The 17199-nt window shown below is 42.4% G+C and overlaps 1 protein-coding gene across 7 annotated transcripts in view; it reads left to right on the top strand.

The window, feature by feature from the left end:
* Positions 1 to 17199, top strand: part of LOC121975142 — a 54766-nt gene that overhangs the window by 7833 nt on the left and 29734 nt on the right. For 2 of the 7 annotated variants that reach the window (XR_006110281.1, XM_042526622.1), the window contains exon 8: positions 120 to 544. The exons of 4 other annotated variants lie outside the window; for them this stretch is intronic. Coding sequence is in view for 2 of the 3 variants with exons in the window: in XM_042526622.1 (XP_042382556.1) it covers positions 120 to 146 (27 nt within the window). In the remaining variant the exon portion in view is untranslated. Of the gene's footprint in view, positions 1 to 119; positions 2695 to 17199 lie in introns of those variants that run through there. One more of the 7 variants, XM_042526606.1, reaches the window with a different exon arrangement.

The raw sequence follows: 17199 nt of genomic DNA, 5'->3' as shown, positions 1-17199 counted from the left end.
TGTAAAGTCTATATTGCTTCAATCATTAGGTTGCTTCACTGGTTTGGTATGCCAATATTTTTCTATCAGCTTCCCGATTGAATTTATTTAATGAGCCAATTTAAACCCTTTTCATTAAGGCACAAAATGTTCCAATTGAGTTCTGATCCTGCACCGAGATTCTCCTGGATGACTCGCCGAGCTGGCTTATGCTTTGACCACTGGTACCAAGAAGATAAGGGATCACCCGCCGCCGAGAATATCTGCAAACAAACGCGCCGGGATGTGCCCGGCGTTTACACTCTGACACTAGTGTAAACACTCAAATCAAAAGCAGGAGTAAGAAGAGGAATTAAGAAAAATAGAGAGTTTAGGAATGGAGATGAACCTCCCTCTGCTTTCGTGATGGAGATACCTTTTCATACTGTTGTAGATGGCTCTTCCTCTTTTGATGATGACATATTAATTACAGACAAAATATGAAGTATTTCATTTGATTACTTCTTCACATTAATGATGTATGTATTAATTTTATTAATTAAGGATGAAATATCCTCTTTTATTCTGGCTTTTCTCATTCCCATGCATTTATGGCATATTAATTATCTTTTAGGGGAGGTAGGGCTGACCTATAGTTTTGGGCTTTGGGCTAGAGGGCGTTAGGACACGGGGTATAATAAATGTATCTTGGGTTGGCGGAAGTCAGGATTGACATGACCCTTTGTTGACTCTCACTTGACTTATCTTGTACACATGGGAGCCTTTGATAAATTTTCATATCACAAGTTTTTCCTTTTAAGTTTAGTCGGAAGAGGTGGGAGTGTGCATAGAAATGAAGAGAATTTTAACTATCTGTTAGAGCTGTTGTGACGCTGCCGATTCGAGTGTAGGAGGGAGCCGTTGACCGGAGATTTGAATGTACTAATTAAATTTGGATGATTCAGAGGTGTGTATTACCGATCGAATGGTCAAATGGAGATTATCGATCAGCTATTTAATTGAGATTTATCCATGTGTATTGGATCGAATTTTACCCACCCAAATAGGAATATGGCAAGTGAAGCAGATCATCTTGATTTAAGTTTTTGGAGCTAATCGGCATGCTTGCAATTTTTTTTGATGCCGAGCGGCTTGCATGCAAATGAGTTTTTTGAACCTGAGCAGTTGCATGCAATTAGAAGTGTTTGAAGCCGAGTTAGGTTTTTTGCATGCAAACAAGTTGGTTGAAGTCGAGCGGGTTGCATGCAAAGTTTTCGTATGCAAATAAGTTTGTGAACCCGATCGGTTAAATAGAGATGTGACATACGAAGCCTACAGTCAAATAGAGATGCTGCATGTAAAAAGGAATTTTGCATCCGAAGCTGATCTGAATTGATCATAGTTGCTCAAAGCTGCGCGGCTTTAATTGGAGTTTTGCATGCCTGTGAACTGATTGCATGTAAATAAGAATTTTTGGAAATGAAAGGCTGATCGGATTTAATTTGTGGCATTCATTTGCATCTGCCGATCTATTTTTATTGTTTGCATGCATCTGTATGTCTTTGTCAAATTGAATTCGATAAAATTTCGTCCTATGAAATAGAACGTGTGAGATCATGATTTTTGATGGTCATTGTAATCGTTGCCGAGTGAGCAAGGTGCCAATCGGATTCAATTAGTCTTGATTTTGCATGACTTGCATGCATCTATTTGGCCGAGCGGAATTAATTTGAGTCTTGATAATGCATGCACTGGCCTAAGCGGAATTTGCCATTTGAAATGCAAAATGTAATTTTCGATGGAGAATCTGATTGAGTATTGGAGATTTTCACTGGAGATTTTTGATTGAGAGTCCGATCGAGTTGTCGTAAGGGACTCTGGACTGAGCAGTCATCTTCCTGATTTGGGAGCCATTAAGTATCGATCATGGAAAAGACGAGAAAATTCGGAGGGCAATCCTTCGGAAGCTCCCGCTTGGGAGGTTGAGAGCCCTCACTCAAAGGATAACTATGTTAGTTTCTGCTCGGAAAGGTTTAACCCTCATTTTGGAGGATATTTTTGTTAGCTTATGCTCGGGAAAGTTAAACCCTCTCTTGGAGGATGTCTTTGTTAGCTTCCGCTCGGGAAGGTTGAATTCTCTCTTGGAGGATGTCTTTGTTAGCTTCCGCTCGGGAAGGTTGAAGAGGATGTCTTTGTTAGCTTTTGTTCGGGAGGCTAAGAGCCCTCACTTGGAGGACAACTATGCCAGCTTCAATGGGAGAGAAGGTGTTTTCCCTCTCTTGTTGATGTTAATACCCGTGATAGTTTTGATGTGGTCAACCAACTTAAGTTAGGTCATATATATTTGATCCTTGTGCCTAAGTGTGCAGAAATTTAAGAACACAAGAAGTCGAGCGGAAGATGCGGCTAGCAAGAAGGATGGCACGGGAAGGGAGCCGACGGACTTGGTGCATCCGAGGGACGAAATACTGCGAAAGAGTACATCGGCAGATGAGGACGGGCACGGTGGCCCGAGGGATGAGAAGTCGAGGAGGAAGGCTGCTCGAGGAGAAGATCAGAAAATGAGTTCGGGTGAGCCATATTCTGGTTGGCCGAAATCACCCAAGTGAACGAAACAACGGAAGAGCAAAATGGAGTTGCTGGAGGCTCCTCCGACGCTACTGGAGGTGCCCTCGCGCCTTTCTAGTGGAAGACACCTTCAAAATATTGAAGGCGCCTTCAATCACTTGAAGACGCCTTAGATTGGGCAAAAATTGGTCGTTAGTGAGGATAAAGTTTTATCCTCGCCTGCCTCGCTGGAGGCGCCTTCCAGCTTGTTGGAGACGCTTTCTAACCCCGAATAGAATTTTTCAGGGGCTATAAAAAAACCCATGGAGCTAAGAAATAGAAATAAACTCTTGTATTCATTTCCTAACAACTATCTGAACGTTCAACAAGTGTAAGAGGCTTCTCCGCCTTCATCGAAGGAGACTTTTTAATACTTTTCATTTGTCTTAGATTAACAACCACATAGGTTGTAACCAAGTAAAATTCCTTACCTCTTCTTTCATTTTTATAGTTGTTTAATTTACTTATTATAATGATACTATTGCTACTAATCTGAGTTGAAAGTCAGGAAAGATTATTTTCTGTTTTTAAACAGACAATTCACCCCCCTTTTGCCGGTCCACCAGAACCAACAGTTGATCTAACATTCCAAGATCTTTCCTTCGAGCCAACTGAACTTCCTCCACATTCACATACTTGACCAAATGACCAAGTAAATCATCAAAATTGGCTGGAGGCTTTCTTACGAGAGATCTGAAAAAGTCTCCCACCATGACCTAGATTCAGTATTTCAGAGGTGGCTGAAGGAACATCTTGTGTTGTTGTATTAAATCTTTAAATATAATCCCTTCAGCATGTCTTCGGTTTTTGTTTCAAGGCAAATAGATTTATTGAGGTTTTGTGATACCTCCTATTGCTAGCAAAATGATGTAGGAATATAGTCTTGAATTCCTCAAACGAATGAATAGAGTTTGATGACAGACGGGAGAACCATCTTTGTGCGGGTCGATAGTGTGGTTAAGAATACTCTACACTTTAATCCAAGTATTGATGTAGTAGTGATATATTCTCAAACTTGAAAATGTGGTCCTCAGGATCAGTGGAACCATTGTATTCCACGGTGGTAGGCGATTGATAATGATGCGGTAGGGGGTCTTCTAAGATGTGAAAACTAAAAGGAGAAATGATTGAGTTCCTCGATCAGCCTCTCATCGGTGTCGGTGGCTGAGCAACATCATGTAAAGGAGTATTCTTAGTAGATGATTCTACTAATCAAGCACCCCTTTGCTGCCAGGTCGGATGTAGTCTCGAACCCCCCATCAGCCTCGATATAGGACGGGAGGTATGAGTGGAGAAGGGTTCACTTGCTCCCTTGGCACTGTTGCCTGTGATTGATGCGCCAGGTTTGCTTGGTGATGTACTAAGACTTCTTTTATAGTATCTGCTACCATCTTGGCCAATTCTGCTTGCGTTAGAGTAATAGTGCGTCCGGTGTCTTCCATAAGTTCTCAGTTCAGGTAAATAGATTTCCACATAAAATGCTAATTTGATCCTGCACCAAGATTCTCCTAGATGACTCGCCGGTGAGCTGGCGCATGCTTTGACCATTGTTGCCAAGAAGATAAGAAATTGCCGCCGTCAGGAATATCTACAAACAAAGGCACTAGGATATTCCTGGCGTTTACACTCCAACACTTAAGTCAGAAGTAGTAGTAAGAAGAAGAATTAAGAATAATAGAGAGTTTAGAGATGAAGATGAACCTCCCATTGCTTTTGTGCTGGAGATACCTTTTTATACTACTGTAGATGGCTCTTCCTCTTCCCATGTTTGAAGATGAGATATTAATTATAAACAAAATATGAGGTATTTTATTTGATTACTTCATATTAATGATGTTTGTATTAATTTTATTAATTAAAGATGAAATTGTTGGTACCCCAAGGTAGTTTTGATGTGATCAAACAAGTTAAGTTAAGTACTATTATGTTTAACCCTGTGTCTAAATGTGCAGGAACTTAGGAGCACAGGAATTCGAGCGAAAGATGCAGCCAGCAAGAAGGACGACACGGGAGAGAGCTGACGGGCTCGATGCGTCTGAGGGACGAGGTGCTGCAGAAGAGTACATTGGCGGACGAGAAGGGAGCATGTGGTATTTCCGAGGGACGAGAAGCTGGAGCGGAAGATTGCTCAAGGAGCAAAAGACGTAGTTGTCCGAGGGACGAAAAGTTGTGGAAGAGTACGCTGACGGACGAGAAGGAAGCAAACAGCGATTCCGAGGGACGAGAAACCGAAGCGGAAGTTTGCTCGAGAAGGCCGAAAATTGGGTTCGAGAGAGCCCTATTTCGGCTGGCTGAAATCACCTAAGCGAGCGGAACCGGAGCGGAAGACCCGAACTGAGACGAGCGGAACCGAAGAAGGAGGCCCGGACCAAAAGTCAGCAAAAGGCTGACTTTTGATGCCCGAGGCGCCCGGACCAGGTCGAGGCGCCCGGACGAGTCCGGGGCGCCCGGAACCATTCCAGACATCTGGAACCCAACCTTTATCCAGATCGATGTAACTTTTGACTGTTGCATCGGGGATAGATTTCTATCCCATTCCAGGCGCCTGGAACGCTTCCAGGTGCCCCAAGCAGGGCTATATAAACAGCCCTGCTCGGGCGCTCGGACCAGTCCGGGGCGCTCGGAGCAGGTCGGGGCGCCCAGACCAATTCAGGGGGCTCAAAACCATTCCGGGCGCCTAAAACTCGACTTTTATCCAGATCGACGTGACTTTTGACCGTTGCGTCGAGGATAGATTTCTATCTCATTCCAGGCGCTTGGAACGCTTCCAAGAGCCCCGAGAAGGGCTATATAAGCAGCCCTGCTCCTAGAAGCTAAGTACAACGAAAAATAGTAGAAAAACACTTGTAGACACTTTCTGTTTTAGCTTTCTATTTCTGTGATGTCATTGCTGTAAAGAGGTTTCTCCGCCTGAAGGATAAATTAGTGCGCTTTACTTCCTTGGATTAACAACCTCCCCGGTTGTAACCAAGTAAATTCTCTATGTCTCTGTCTTTTAGTTTCTTTATTATACTTATGCAAGTGTTAGATTTATAAAGCTGTAAATCCGAGAAAGGCCTTTTTATTTTGTTTTGTGCAAGGGCTATTCACCCCCCCCTCTAGCTAGCCGCCAAGGGTCCTAACAAGTGGTATCAGAGTCAGAACACTTACGAGGACTAACGGCCGAACGAAGCACACGAGATGATCAGACCGAGCATCCACCCACCAGTATTTGAGGGGGAGTTCGCTTTTTGGAAACGTTGGATAGAGGTATATTTTAAAACAGATTTTAATATTTCACTAACAATTAAGTATGGTTTTGATATGCCCAAAAGTAAAGAAGGAAAAGAAATTGAGAAGCATCGATGGACTAAAAAGCAACGCAACGACTTTATGACCAACGGTAAGGCTGAGTTCCACTTTCTGAGCGTTCTTCCTACCCAAGATGTAGATAGAATCGGCAATTACGAGAATGCAAAAGAACTTTGGGAAAAGTTCTTAAAGCTCTATGAAGAACCAAACGTAGTCGAATCCAACTCCTCGATAAACTCCGATTCGTTATCAGAAGCTGAAAATGAGGAAATTGCCGAAACTGCTCTCATAGTCGAGTACCTACCTGAAGATAATGAAAGTTCTTCCGAAATGAGCATTGAGAGCATCAATGAAGGGGGAGCAACGTTGGAGGAAAACAACTTTATAAGAAGAGCATCAAAAGTCGACAAGGTAAGTCGGTACGTCGGTACGATCTCTACCTCCTGACCAATTGTTTAATTTGATAAAAATGTTGTCGAAAGATTCTTGTAAATCAGAAATAGAAAATAAAAAATTATCAATAGATAATAATGAGTTAAAAGGAACTCTAGCAACAACTTGTCGATTAGAGGGTTTCAACAAACTAAAAATAAAAAATAAAATGATAAAGGAAGATACACAAACTTTAAAAAATTTTGTATGTTCAAAATTCTCTGCTTCGAATTTTAGAAATTATTATATACTAAAATGGAAATTTAAATATCATAATGGACAAATTATAAAATTTTTAAAAACCTAAAAATTTTCTTGTTAATCAGGTAGAAAGGAATCTATTTCGGATTCCAAGATCATGCTTGTATTTTTTGCAATTGATTTTTTTTAAAAAAACTACAAAATTCCTTTTTAGTTTAATTATTATTCGAAATTAATTTAATCTCATTTTTTTTAATAAAGAGGAATTCAATATTTATCTATAGAAAAATCTCAATATTTGAATTTTGTTATTCAAAATTTTCAAGAGTTATCCCTACTAAGAAAATTTTCTGAAAAGGTTTTGAGTTATTTATCAAAATACAATTTTTTTAAGAATTTTTAAATTACAAATCTTGAAAATATAGTTTCTTTTGTCAAAATGCAAATACTCTATACATTTTTAAGAAAATATTTCAAGATTTCCAAAATGATTTTAAGACTTTCAATTTCGATTTTTTTTCTCTTAGATTTGTGTTTAAGATTCACCAAATTTTTTAAGTCATTTTAACCTTATAAATTCAGAATTTTGTTTGTTAAACGACTTAAAATTCTTGACAAGTTGCCCTTAGACTTTTGAAGTACCCCACTTTTTTATATGATCAAAGGGGGAGAAGGAAAGATTAAGCCTAGGGGGAGGTAGTTTAAGCTTTTTTAATTTTTACACTTTATTGCAAAATTTATTACTTTTACTTTATGTTGGTTTACCCTAACTTAACTTGGGTTGCTCACATAAAAAGGGAGATATTGTTGATATCCCAAGGTAGTTTTGATGTGATCAAACAAGTTAAGTTAGGTCCTGTTGTGTTTAACCCTATGTCTAAGTGTGTCGGAACTTAGGAGCACAAGAAGTCGAGTGAAAGATGCAGCTAGCGAGAAGGACGACACAAGAGAGAGCCGACGGACTCTGTGCGTCTGTGGGACGAGGTGCTATGGAAGAGTACAACGGTGGACGAGAAGGGAGTGTGCGATGTTTCCGATGGACGAGAAGCCGGAGCGGAAGATTGCTCAAGGAGTAAAAGACGCAGCTATCCGAGGGACGAAAAACTATGGAAGAGTACGCTGGCGAATGAGAAGAAAGCAACCAGTGATTCCGAGGGATGAGAAGCTGGAGCAGAAGTTTGTTCGAGAAGGCCAAGAAGTTGGGTTCGGGTGAGCCTTATTCTGGATAGTCGAAATCACTCAAGCGAGCGAAGTCAGAGCGAAAGACCCGGACCGAGACGGACAGAACTGACGAAGGAGGCACGGACCACAAGTCAGCAAAAGGTTGATTTCTGATGCTTGGGGCGCCCGAACCAATCCGGGGCACCAGAACCAGTCCGAGGCGCCTGGAACTATTTCGGGCACCCGGAACCTGATTTTTATCTAGATCAACGTGACTTTTGACCGTTGCATTGGGGATAAATTTCTATCTCATTCCAGGCGCCTAGAATGCTTCCAGGTGACCTGAGTAGGGCTATATAAACAGCCCTGCTCCCATAAACTAAGTACAACAAAAAATAATGAAACAACACTTGTAGACACTTTTTGTTTTAGTTTTCTGTGTTGTCATTGCTGTAAAGAGACTTCTCCACTTGAAGGAGAAATTAATGTGTTTTACTTCCTTGGATTAACAAGCTCTCCGGTTATAACCAAGTAAATTCTCGGTATTTCTGTCTTTTAGTTTCTTTATTATACTTATGCAAGTGTTAGATTTATAAAACTGTAAATCTGAGAAAAAAAAATTTTGTTTTGTTTTTGTGCAAGGGTTATTCATCCCCCCTCTCTCTCACCTCTAGTCGATCGTCAAGGGTCCTAATAGAAATATCCTCTTTTATTCTGACTTTTCTCATTCCCATGCATTTATGGCTCGTTAATTATCTTTTAGGGGAGGTAGGGCTGACCTACTAGAGTTTTGAACTTTAGGTTAGAGGGCAACAGAGCACTGTGGTATAATAGATGTATCTTTAGTTGGTGGAATCCAGGATTGACATGGCCCTTTGTTGACTCTCATTTGACTTGTCTCGTACACATGGGAGCATTTGATAAATCCCCAGATAAAGTTCATTAAGTTAAATTAGGGTGTTGATTTTGCATGCTGACTAAGCAGATTTTTATGTGGCACGGGAAATCAAGCAAATAATATAAATGATAAGAAAGATGTAGTATGGTGGCTAAATTTATTTCTGAATTTGAGGTTGGATTTCGTTAAACATCTATTAGTGCATTCCAATAGTTAGAGTTTTAAATGAACTTTTTTTTATACTTCTAATATGTCACATCAATATTATAAAATTTTATTAAAATATCTCTAATGGTTAGAACTCTAAGTGAGCTTTTTTGTGGTCTAATTTATAACATATAGTTGCATAAATTCATACATGTTATACCAAGTTCAAGACAAAAGAACAGGTTTGAGTTTTCACTACTGTTCTTAAACTATAAACCTCAAACTTCACCTCTACAATGGTATAAACTTTTTTATTCATCTTTTTTGATTCTACTAAGCTCTCACAAACTTTACATTGGAGATGCCCTTATGAAGATGTACATCTGATCCTGTCCAGAAGTAATGAGAGATGGAGCGCTAGTGACATAGCGCGTAAATTTATCAACTCTAAGACCCCTGAGAAAAGAAGTAAGCCATCATTAAGCAGGTTAGGGTTGTCCCTGGCGTAGCTACTTTGACGGTCAAGTAAAAAACTGACGGTGGCACAAAAGCGAACGGTAAACAGAAGAAGAAGAAGAAGATGCATAAATAAGTAGGTATGCGTACCTCGTCAATGGAGAGAGACACCCCTTTTATAATGACCCTCACAATCTCTGTATTGATGAGATGTTACCTTGTAATTAGTCAATCTGTCACATCACTATGCTTATACTACCTTCATCAATCAGATCAGCATGTAGGTGGTGGAAGTATCTATATAAAGGTATGATCCTCTAACAAGTCCATGTGTTGTAATGGGTCTAACTGGGCTTTTGGGTCATGTGGCCTCTTGGGCTGCTAGTTAGGTAGACCTTTTATAAAGCCCAACTACATATATGGCCTAATTGGGCCGTAACAATATCAAAGGTTACAACGGCCTAGTAAACCATCATTGACTCTTCTAGAACCCCCTCCGATCAGCCGGGCCAACCGGAGGAGTGAGGACAAGGGCAAGAAAATCAAGCCAACTCGAGGAACGTAGCCCACTAGGAATCTATTCGATCGGCAAGGTTGATCGCCTCCGATCGACCGGGCCGACCAAGGGAGTGGGGACAGGGGCAATAAAATCAAGCCAACTCGACGTGGCCCACGAGGAATATATCCAATCGACAAGGCCAATTGGACTTGAGAGAGGTGGGTCCCGAGTTCAACCTAAGTTGGGGGGTGGTACTGTCCGATCGGCAAGGCCGACCAAGGATGTGGGACTTATAGGCCATCAGTTCATCTTTCTGGCCTACGGTGGGGTTTGACCGCCACCTATACATGCTTATTGACCCTTTTCCTAGGGGCTGACCCTTATTGACCATATCATGAGTCTCTCCTTCAAGTCTAGCCGAAGGAGTCACGAGTGTTAGGATCCTTCGTACGGAGGCTAGAGAGGGGGGTGTGAATAGCCGACCCCAAATCGTCGTTTCTTTCTACAAAACGTGTTAGCGCAGCGGAAAATAAACACAGAAACGAAAGGGAAAGAAGACAAACCTCAAACAAACCGATGTAACGAGGTTCGAAGATAAACTCCTACTCCTCGGCGTGTCCGTAAGGTGGACGAAGCCTATCAATCCGTCGGTGGATGAGTCCCCGGAGAACCGGCTAATAAATGCTCCTTGTGGGTGGAGAAACCTCGCCACAATACTTGTAACAACAAGAAAGGAGTACAAGGAAAGCAAGAAGCAAATACAAACAACAATATGAATGCAACACTCGCTTGCCTTCTTCTGCGATCCGATAGAAGGTCGACACAGCGCCAGCACCACCATTGCAGATAGAAGATCGCCTGCACGAAGAGATTCAAAAATGACATTATCCAATCTACTTCGACGACGGATCGAGGAAGAAGAAGAAGAAATGTAGAAGCTCTCAGCCTCCTTTTATACCTGCGGAGAAGAAGCACAGAAGAAATCTGGCCGTTGCGTCGCAACGGCTAGTCTGATCGATCCGTGGACCGATCGGGGAACCTCTTGATCGGTCCACGACCGATCTCTGATCGGTCAGGGGACCGATCAGGAACCTCCCGATCGGTCCCCGGACCGATCGGAGCTTCTTCGCCTCCTGCTGCGACTATGACGCCCGATCGGTCACCGGACCGATCGGTTATCCGATATACTCATGATGTGTTCGATGGTCACGGGACCGTCGAGAATATTCAGCATATCGGATCGATCACCGGATCGATCCACTCATGGTTTTCGCCAAACCAAGTCCAAACCAACATCCGATCAATCTTGACTGTTGATACATTCGCTAGCATCCGTCCTCCTTGACTGCTAGGACTCTCCGTTGAGTGTCCGGTCAATCCTTTGACCCACTTAGACTTTTCTCTCCGTGCCAAGTATCCGGTCACTCCCATGACCTACTTGGACTCCCCATCACCGGATGTCCGATCACCCTCGATCCATCTGTTTTCCTGCCGGCTTCACTCACTAGGACTTTCACCTAAGCTCACTAGGGTTTCACGACTTCACTCACCGGATTTCAATCTGCGGCTTCACTCACGGGACTTTTGCACGCCGCTCACGGGACTTTTCAACCGCTGGCCGCTTCACTCACGGAACTTTCTAAGCTGGCTTCACTCACGGGACTTTCACTTTCACCTAGCCACTCATTAGGATTTTCACCGGCTTCACTCACGGGACTTTCCACATCCGGTCCAGAACGAGGCCTGAGCCCTCTCGACCACGGTCAGGAGAGCGAGCTCCGAGCCCTCTCAGGTCTTTCCATGTGTGACTTCCATACTTGGACTTCTCCGTGCCAAGTCTCCATACTTGGACTTTCTCCCGTGCCAAGCTCCCTGCTTGGACTTTTCCGAGTCAGGTCAACTCACCTCGGGTCAACCGGGTCAACCTTGACCACGAGTTGCACCCACAATCTCCCAAGCTTGTATCCTTGTCAAACATCAAGATAAAACTTTTTTGTTCACGTCAAACATCGTCAAACATAACTTGTCAAACATCAAAACATAACTCGAGTCAAGTCAACTCGAGTCTGGTCAACCAGATCAACTTTGACCTAAGGTTGCACCAACAACGAGTCCGACTAACTAGACCAAGTTCATAGTGAGTTTCAACCACACCCGATTGTATACTTGCCATTTGTTCATAAGGTTGACAGGGCTTTTAGCTAATTGGAGCCAACTGACACTTCATTGTGGTGCTTTATCCTAGTGTAGTCGCTCTGAACTTTGTGACTGTCAATCAACATTTTCTTATTTGCTTTGGCTTTTACTATTTTCATGAAATGGCCAAGTAATACTATCAAGTGAATTGTGTCACTCAGACTTTGGTTAACAAGAGTTGATCGAGCATTTGGTGTCTTATCCTCAAACCATTTTTGCTACCATCTTCCTCGAAAAATGGCCTATCAGACCTCATAAAAGCTTAGATAATGGGAGATGATATGCTTTGCAAGCGCCATAAATGCTCGGTAAGGTGCGGCGATATGCGTGAGGGCGTATTATGATAATAATTCATCTGTCGTATCCATCATAAATGCTCATTCCTCTAGTGCCGACATGCGTCTTACCCACGTCTCTGATAGAGATGTTTGACATTTTGAATTCCACCGCCTCTCAAACTGAACAGTCATGATCTTCTGGTTTGCTTTTTTGTCCTTGCAATCGGACGGTGAGTTTGAAAAACCCTAAGGGCTTTATAAGTTGTGACGGTTTAGGGTAAAGGCCTCCGTTTCATCTTCTCCCGTCGTTGTCCTCCATTGGCTATTTTTCTCCACCCTCGATCTTCGTTTTACTTTCACCTTCTTTTGTAAGTTCTTTATGTTTTGCTTGCTCTCCTCGTTTTGATTCCATGACTCTTGAAATTTCAATGCACATTCCCTCTCTGTGGTACACCATCATGCTTTCTGATATTAATGGTGGGGAGGTGGATTAGATGAAGCTAATCTATAATATTCTGACAAACTTTCATATTATTATCCCCAATATCCTTGACCGTCCCCTCCTCCTCCCAGCTATGTTATGTTTTTTAGTGATCAATTTATAGGTAACCTTCGCTTTCGAGTCCTTGACTTTTTTACTATTATTTCCCAATATTTTCATATCCCACTTCAACAGCTGGCCCCAAACCCGATTCGGCTACTGTGCGAGATCACTATTATATTCAAACTGTTCTAAGTTCCCCTGTCGCCTCATATCTTTCATTATTTTTATTATCCTAAAAAAACATAGGAGGGGGTTTTTATTTTCCAAGCCCGACCGAAGGTTGTATTTTAAAAAAAAAAATCTAATAAAGGCTAGAAATCTCATTATTTCTTTGTCCGACCGACCTCTCCCTTTCAATGGCCAACCGGTTGACAAATAGATCTTCCTCCCTTTTTGAAATTGGATGTTTTTCTTTGAGAGCCTAATTATCTGCTTGCTTCAGAGGCCTTATCTGGTCTGAAGTTTGACATAATCAAATTTCTTTAAGAGAGTATTATGTATATCTTTGGGTTGAGTCCAATTGAGGATGGGCTGCCCTTTTCCTTTCGTAAGAAAAACACGTGCACTTCGCTATTATTGCTAACTGAAGTTCTCTTTTTCTTTTGCTGGGAGAACCATGTGGAAAGCCATCATAAGCAACACAATGAGGCTTGATGAATTTGAGTTGAGCAGGCATGGTGAAGCCATCTTAGCTAAGCGAGACATTCAGCCAATCGACTCTGACAATCAAGGAGCCGGTGTTGAGGGTGAGGCTAGCGGGGCGGCTAGCGATGCAGCTACTAGTATGGGAGAAATGCTTCCGCTCTGCCCCTCTATGGTACTAGTAAGGATCTCCTCCAAGTCCACAAAATCAGATGAGCTGTTGAGGATTAATCGAAAAAGGCGCCGACCGACAACCCCAGCCGATCAGACATCCTCCATGCGTCCACTATTCGCTCGGGGAGAATCTTCAATGATTGTTGAAGGGAAACTGGTAGAGGAGGCCAACCTTACTCCGGTGGATCCCCCAAGCAGCCAAATTCTATCAGACTCTCCCTAACCGATAACCCAATAGTCACTCAGCCGATTTCCTCTCTTCCTCCCCCTCCAATCGACCTAGTACAAGAGTCATCTTCTTCTAGGTCTAGTTCCTCTCAGATGGTGGGAGCCCCCTTCAAAATCATTGTTACTTTTACCATTCCCTCTCAGTGAGGTCCGACCTGCTCTCTTTCCGATGTGCCCCGGCTCAACCATGTGGTGCAGTTGAAGGGAAAATTGGCTGAAGCCTGGGCGCAAGGTATGGATCGACCTCTCAACCGGATGTTGACCGACTTCGTAAACACATTTGCCCAGGATGTAACTACAGTAAGTGTTTTTGTTACATGTTGCACCTTTTAATGAGACTAACGTTTTGTCGTTTTCCCAATTTTGGTCGTCGGGGCTATCCCCTTGTCAGATTCTTTCTGTCTTCGACCAGATGAATCAGGACTTGAGGAAGAAGGTTGAGGAGTTAGAATCTGCTCGAGTACCCCCAATCACAAGAGGCTTAGAAAGAGGTAGCCAAGATGAAAGAAAAAATGGTGGTCTAGGCAGAATGACTGGTGTAGACCGAGAGGGCCCTTTTGGAGGAGAGAAAGAAGGTGGCCAACCAGTCTCTGGCTTTGCATAAAGTACAATCCACCCTACAAACTTACGAGTTATGGCTCAAATATGAGAGAACTAGGAGGCAGAGGACTATGCCCGACTTGGACAAGAAAACAAACGAAGCCAAAACCCTCACTGTGAAGTTGAAAGAGGCTAGCAGCTAAATCTCTGAGTTGGTAGGGAAAGCAACCAAGTTGGTGGCCAAGGATGTTTTTCTTGAAAATACCAAAAGGACTTGGCCACTCAGAAAGCTGAGTTGGAAGCTGGGAGTGTCAAGCTAGAAGTCACAAAAGCCGAGCTGATATCTTATAAGACTAAAGAAGCAGGGTGGTTGGAGGCAACTAGACTTGACTATTTCCGCTCTCCTGACTTTGGCTGCCAAGTTATCAAAATATTTTCTTATGGAGTTGATGAGGCCATTAAGCAATTAAGGGAGGTGGGATATTTGACGATGAATCTTCCTAAACAATTCATCGACTTCTGGATAATGTTCTTGACGATGCCTTCCCTGATCCCTCATAAGTTGTTTTTTGTACTTTATTTTTTCCTACTTGTACAATGTTTTTTGTCAGACTAAGTGTTTGATTGTCTTTTTTTGAAGGACTAAGTAAACATTCTGTTGAGTAATGAATGAGTGTCGATCGGGTTGAGAGTGGGCAAGTGTGATCGAGCGGTGAGCGAGGTGGATGTCGTCAGAGAGACAGGTGAGGCGAGTGCCGAGCAGAGAGGCGAATGAGCACATGGGGATCACACTTATAACTTGGCCAAGAGGTGTAAGAGTCCGGGATTTTAACTTGGTCACAAACCAAGAGACTGGGATTGTGACTGACCGGAAGGTCGTTAGAGCGTGTGGAGAACCACACTTATAACTCGGTCTTAGAGACTCGATAATCTAGGGATTTTAACCGACTAGAAGGTCGTTCAGGTGTGTGGCGAACCATACTTATAAGTTGGTCGAGGACCAAGTGTCTGGGAAATTTTTACTTGGGCGTGTGGGAAACCACACTTATAACTCGGTTTTAGCAACTTGAGAGTCTGAGGATTTTATCTGACTGAATGGGCGTTCGGGTGTATGAGGACTACGCTTATAACTTGATCAAGAACCAAGAGTTTGGAAGATTTTTACTGGGGCGTATGGGAAACCACACGCATAACTCTATCTTAGCGACCCAAGAGTCTAGGGATTTTAGTTGATCAGAAGGTTGTTCAAGCATGTGAGGAACCACATTTATAACTTGGTCTAGGACCAAGAGTCTGGAAAATTTTTACTTGAGCGTGTGTGAAACCACACTTATAACTCAGTCTTAGGGACTCAAGAGTCTGGGGATTTTACTTAACCGGAAGGTTGTCTGGGCGTCTAGAGAACCACACTTATAACTTGATCGAGGACTAAGAGTCTAGAAAATTTTTACTGGCACATGTGAGAAACCACACTTATAACTTGGTCTTAGTGGCTCAAGAGTTTGGGGATTTTATTCAATTGGATGGTCGTTCGGGTGCGTGGGGACCACAGTTATAACTTGGTCGAGGACCAAGAGTTTGGAAGATTTTTTATTGCAGGGCCAAGCAAGCTTATTTTCATACTTTTCACTAAGAGATGGAAAAAAAATACATTTTACAACCTACCACCCTCAAGCATTTTTGAAGAGTATTCTTAGGCCTGGTACATCTGTAAATAATTTGCATGCCACAACCTGTTCAATCTTTTACTATTTGTATCCTGTAACGAGTATGCTCTTGAGGTAAGCTTTTACACTACTTTGAAGGGTCCTCCCCATTGGGGTTCTAATTTACCGACATCTCTGACTAGCTTGATCATTTTCCAAACACGATCACCCTCTTGAAAGGAATAAGGGACCACTCGCCTGTCATAGTTTTGTCGCATTTTTGCTAATAGGTAATTAGTCGAGCGACTATCTGATCGCTGGTCTTGCTGATGATATCTAATTTGACGAGGCGTTGATCGACATTATTTTGATCATAGAGCAGTCGCCAAGTGGATTCTTCGCCAACCTCAATCGGAACTACTGCCTCACTACCATAGACTAAATGGAACGGTATCATTCCCATCCTTTTTCAAGGAGTAGTTCAGTAGACCCATAGTATGTCGGGGAGTTCTTCTACCCAATTTCCTCTCACATGGTCAAGTTTGGTTTTAAGCCCTCGAATAACTTCCCAATTGATAACTTCCTCTTTACCATTGCTTTAAAGGTATGCCACAGAGCTAAAGCCTTGAAGAATACCAAATCCCTCACACCATTCTTTGATCTTGCGTCCTTAGAATTGTCGCCCATTATCTCAAACCAGCTAGTAAGGAATCCCAAATCGACACAAGATGTTAACTCACAAAAAATTGATGACGGCCTACTCCATGATCCTAGTCAGTGCTTCGGCCTCCACCTATTTGGAGAAATAATCTATTGCCACTAGTATGAATTTGTTCTAAGTAAGGCAATTGAGAAAGGACCCACGATGTCCATTCCCCATTGATTAAAGGAGCAAGAGACTATCAATGTCTTCAAGAATCTGGTCGGCTAGTGGGGTATGTTTTGACATTTTTGACAAGAAATACAGGTGACCACCAATCGAGCGACATCGACTTACAAGGTGGACCAAAAATACCTAGCTAAGAGTACTTCACTTGCCAGTGTACAACCACCAGCATGATTACCACAACAACCTTGATGAACTTCTTGCAGGATATAGCTAACTTCATCAGAACTGAGGCATTTTAATAGTAGCAAAGAGAGTCTATTTATAAAGGTGATTGCCTATTAGAGTGAATCGGCCAACCCTGATTTTAATATCCCAAGCATGTTCCATGTCGCTCAGCAGAATTTCGTGTTGCAGATAAGAAATGATTTAATCTCTCTAATCGATAGGTTCTTCTTCATTAACCTCTAGGTCT

The sequence above is a fragment of the Zingiber officinale genome, chromosome 1B (assembly GCF_018446385.1).
Source record: "Zingiber officinale cultivar Zhangliang chromosome 1B, Zo_v1.1, whole genome shotgun sequence".
Lineage (NCBI taxonomy): Eukaryota > Viridiplantae > Streptophyta > Magnoliopsida > Zingiberales > Zingiberaceae > Zingiber > Zingiber officinale.
Note: the sequence above shows the minus strand (reverse complement) of the source record. Positions and strands in the feature narration are given on the sequence as shown.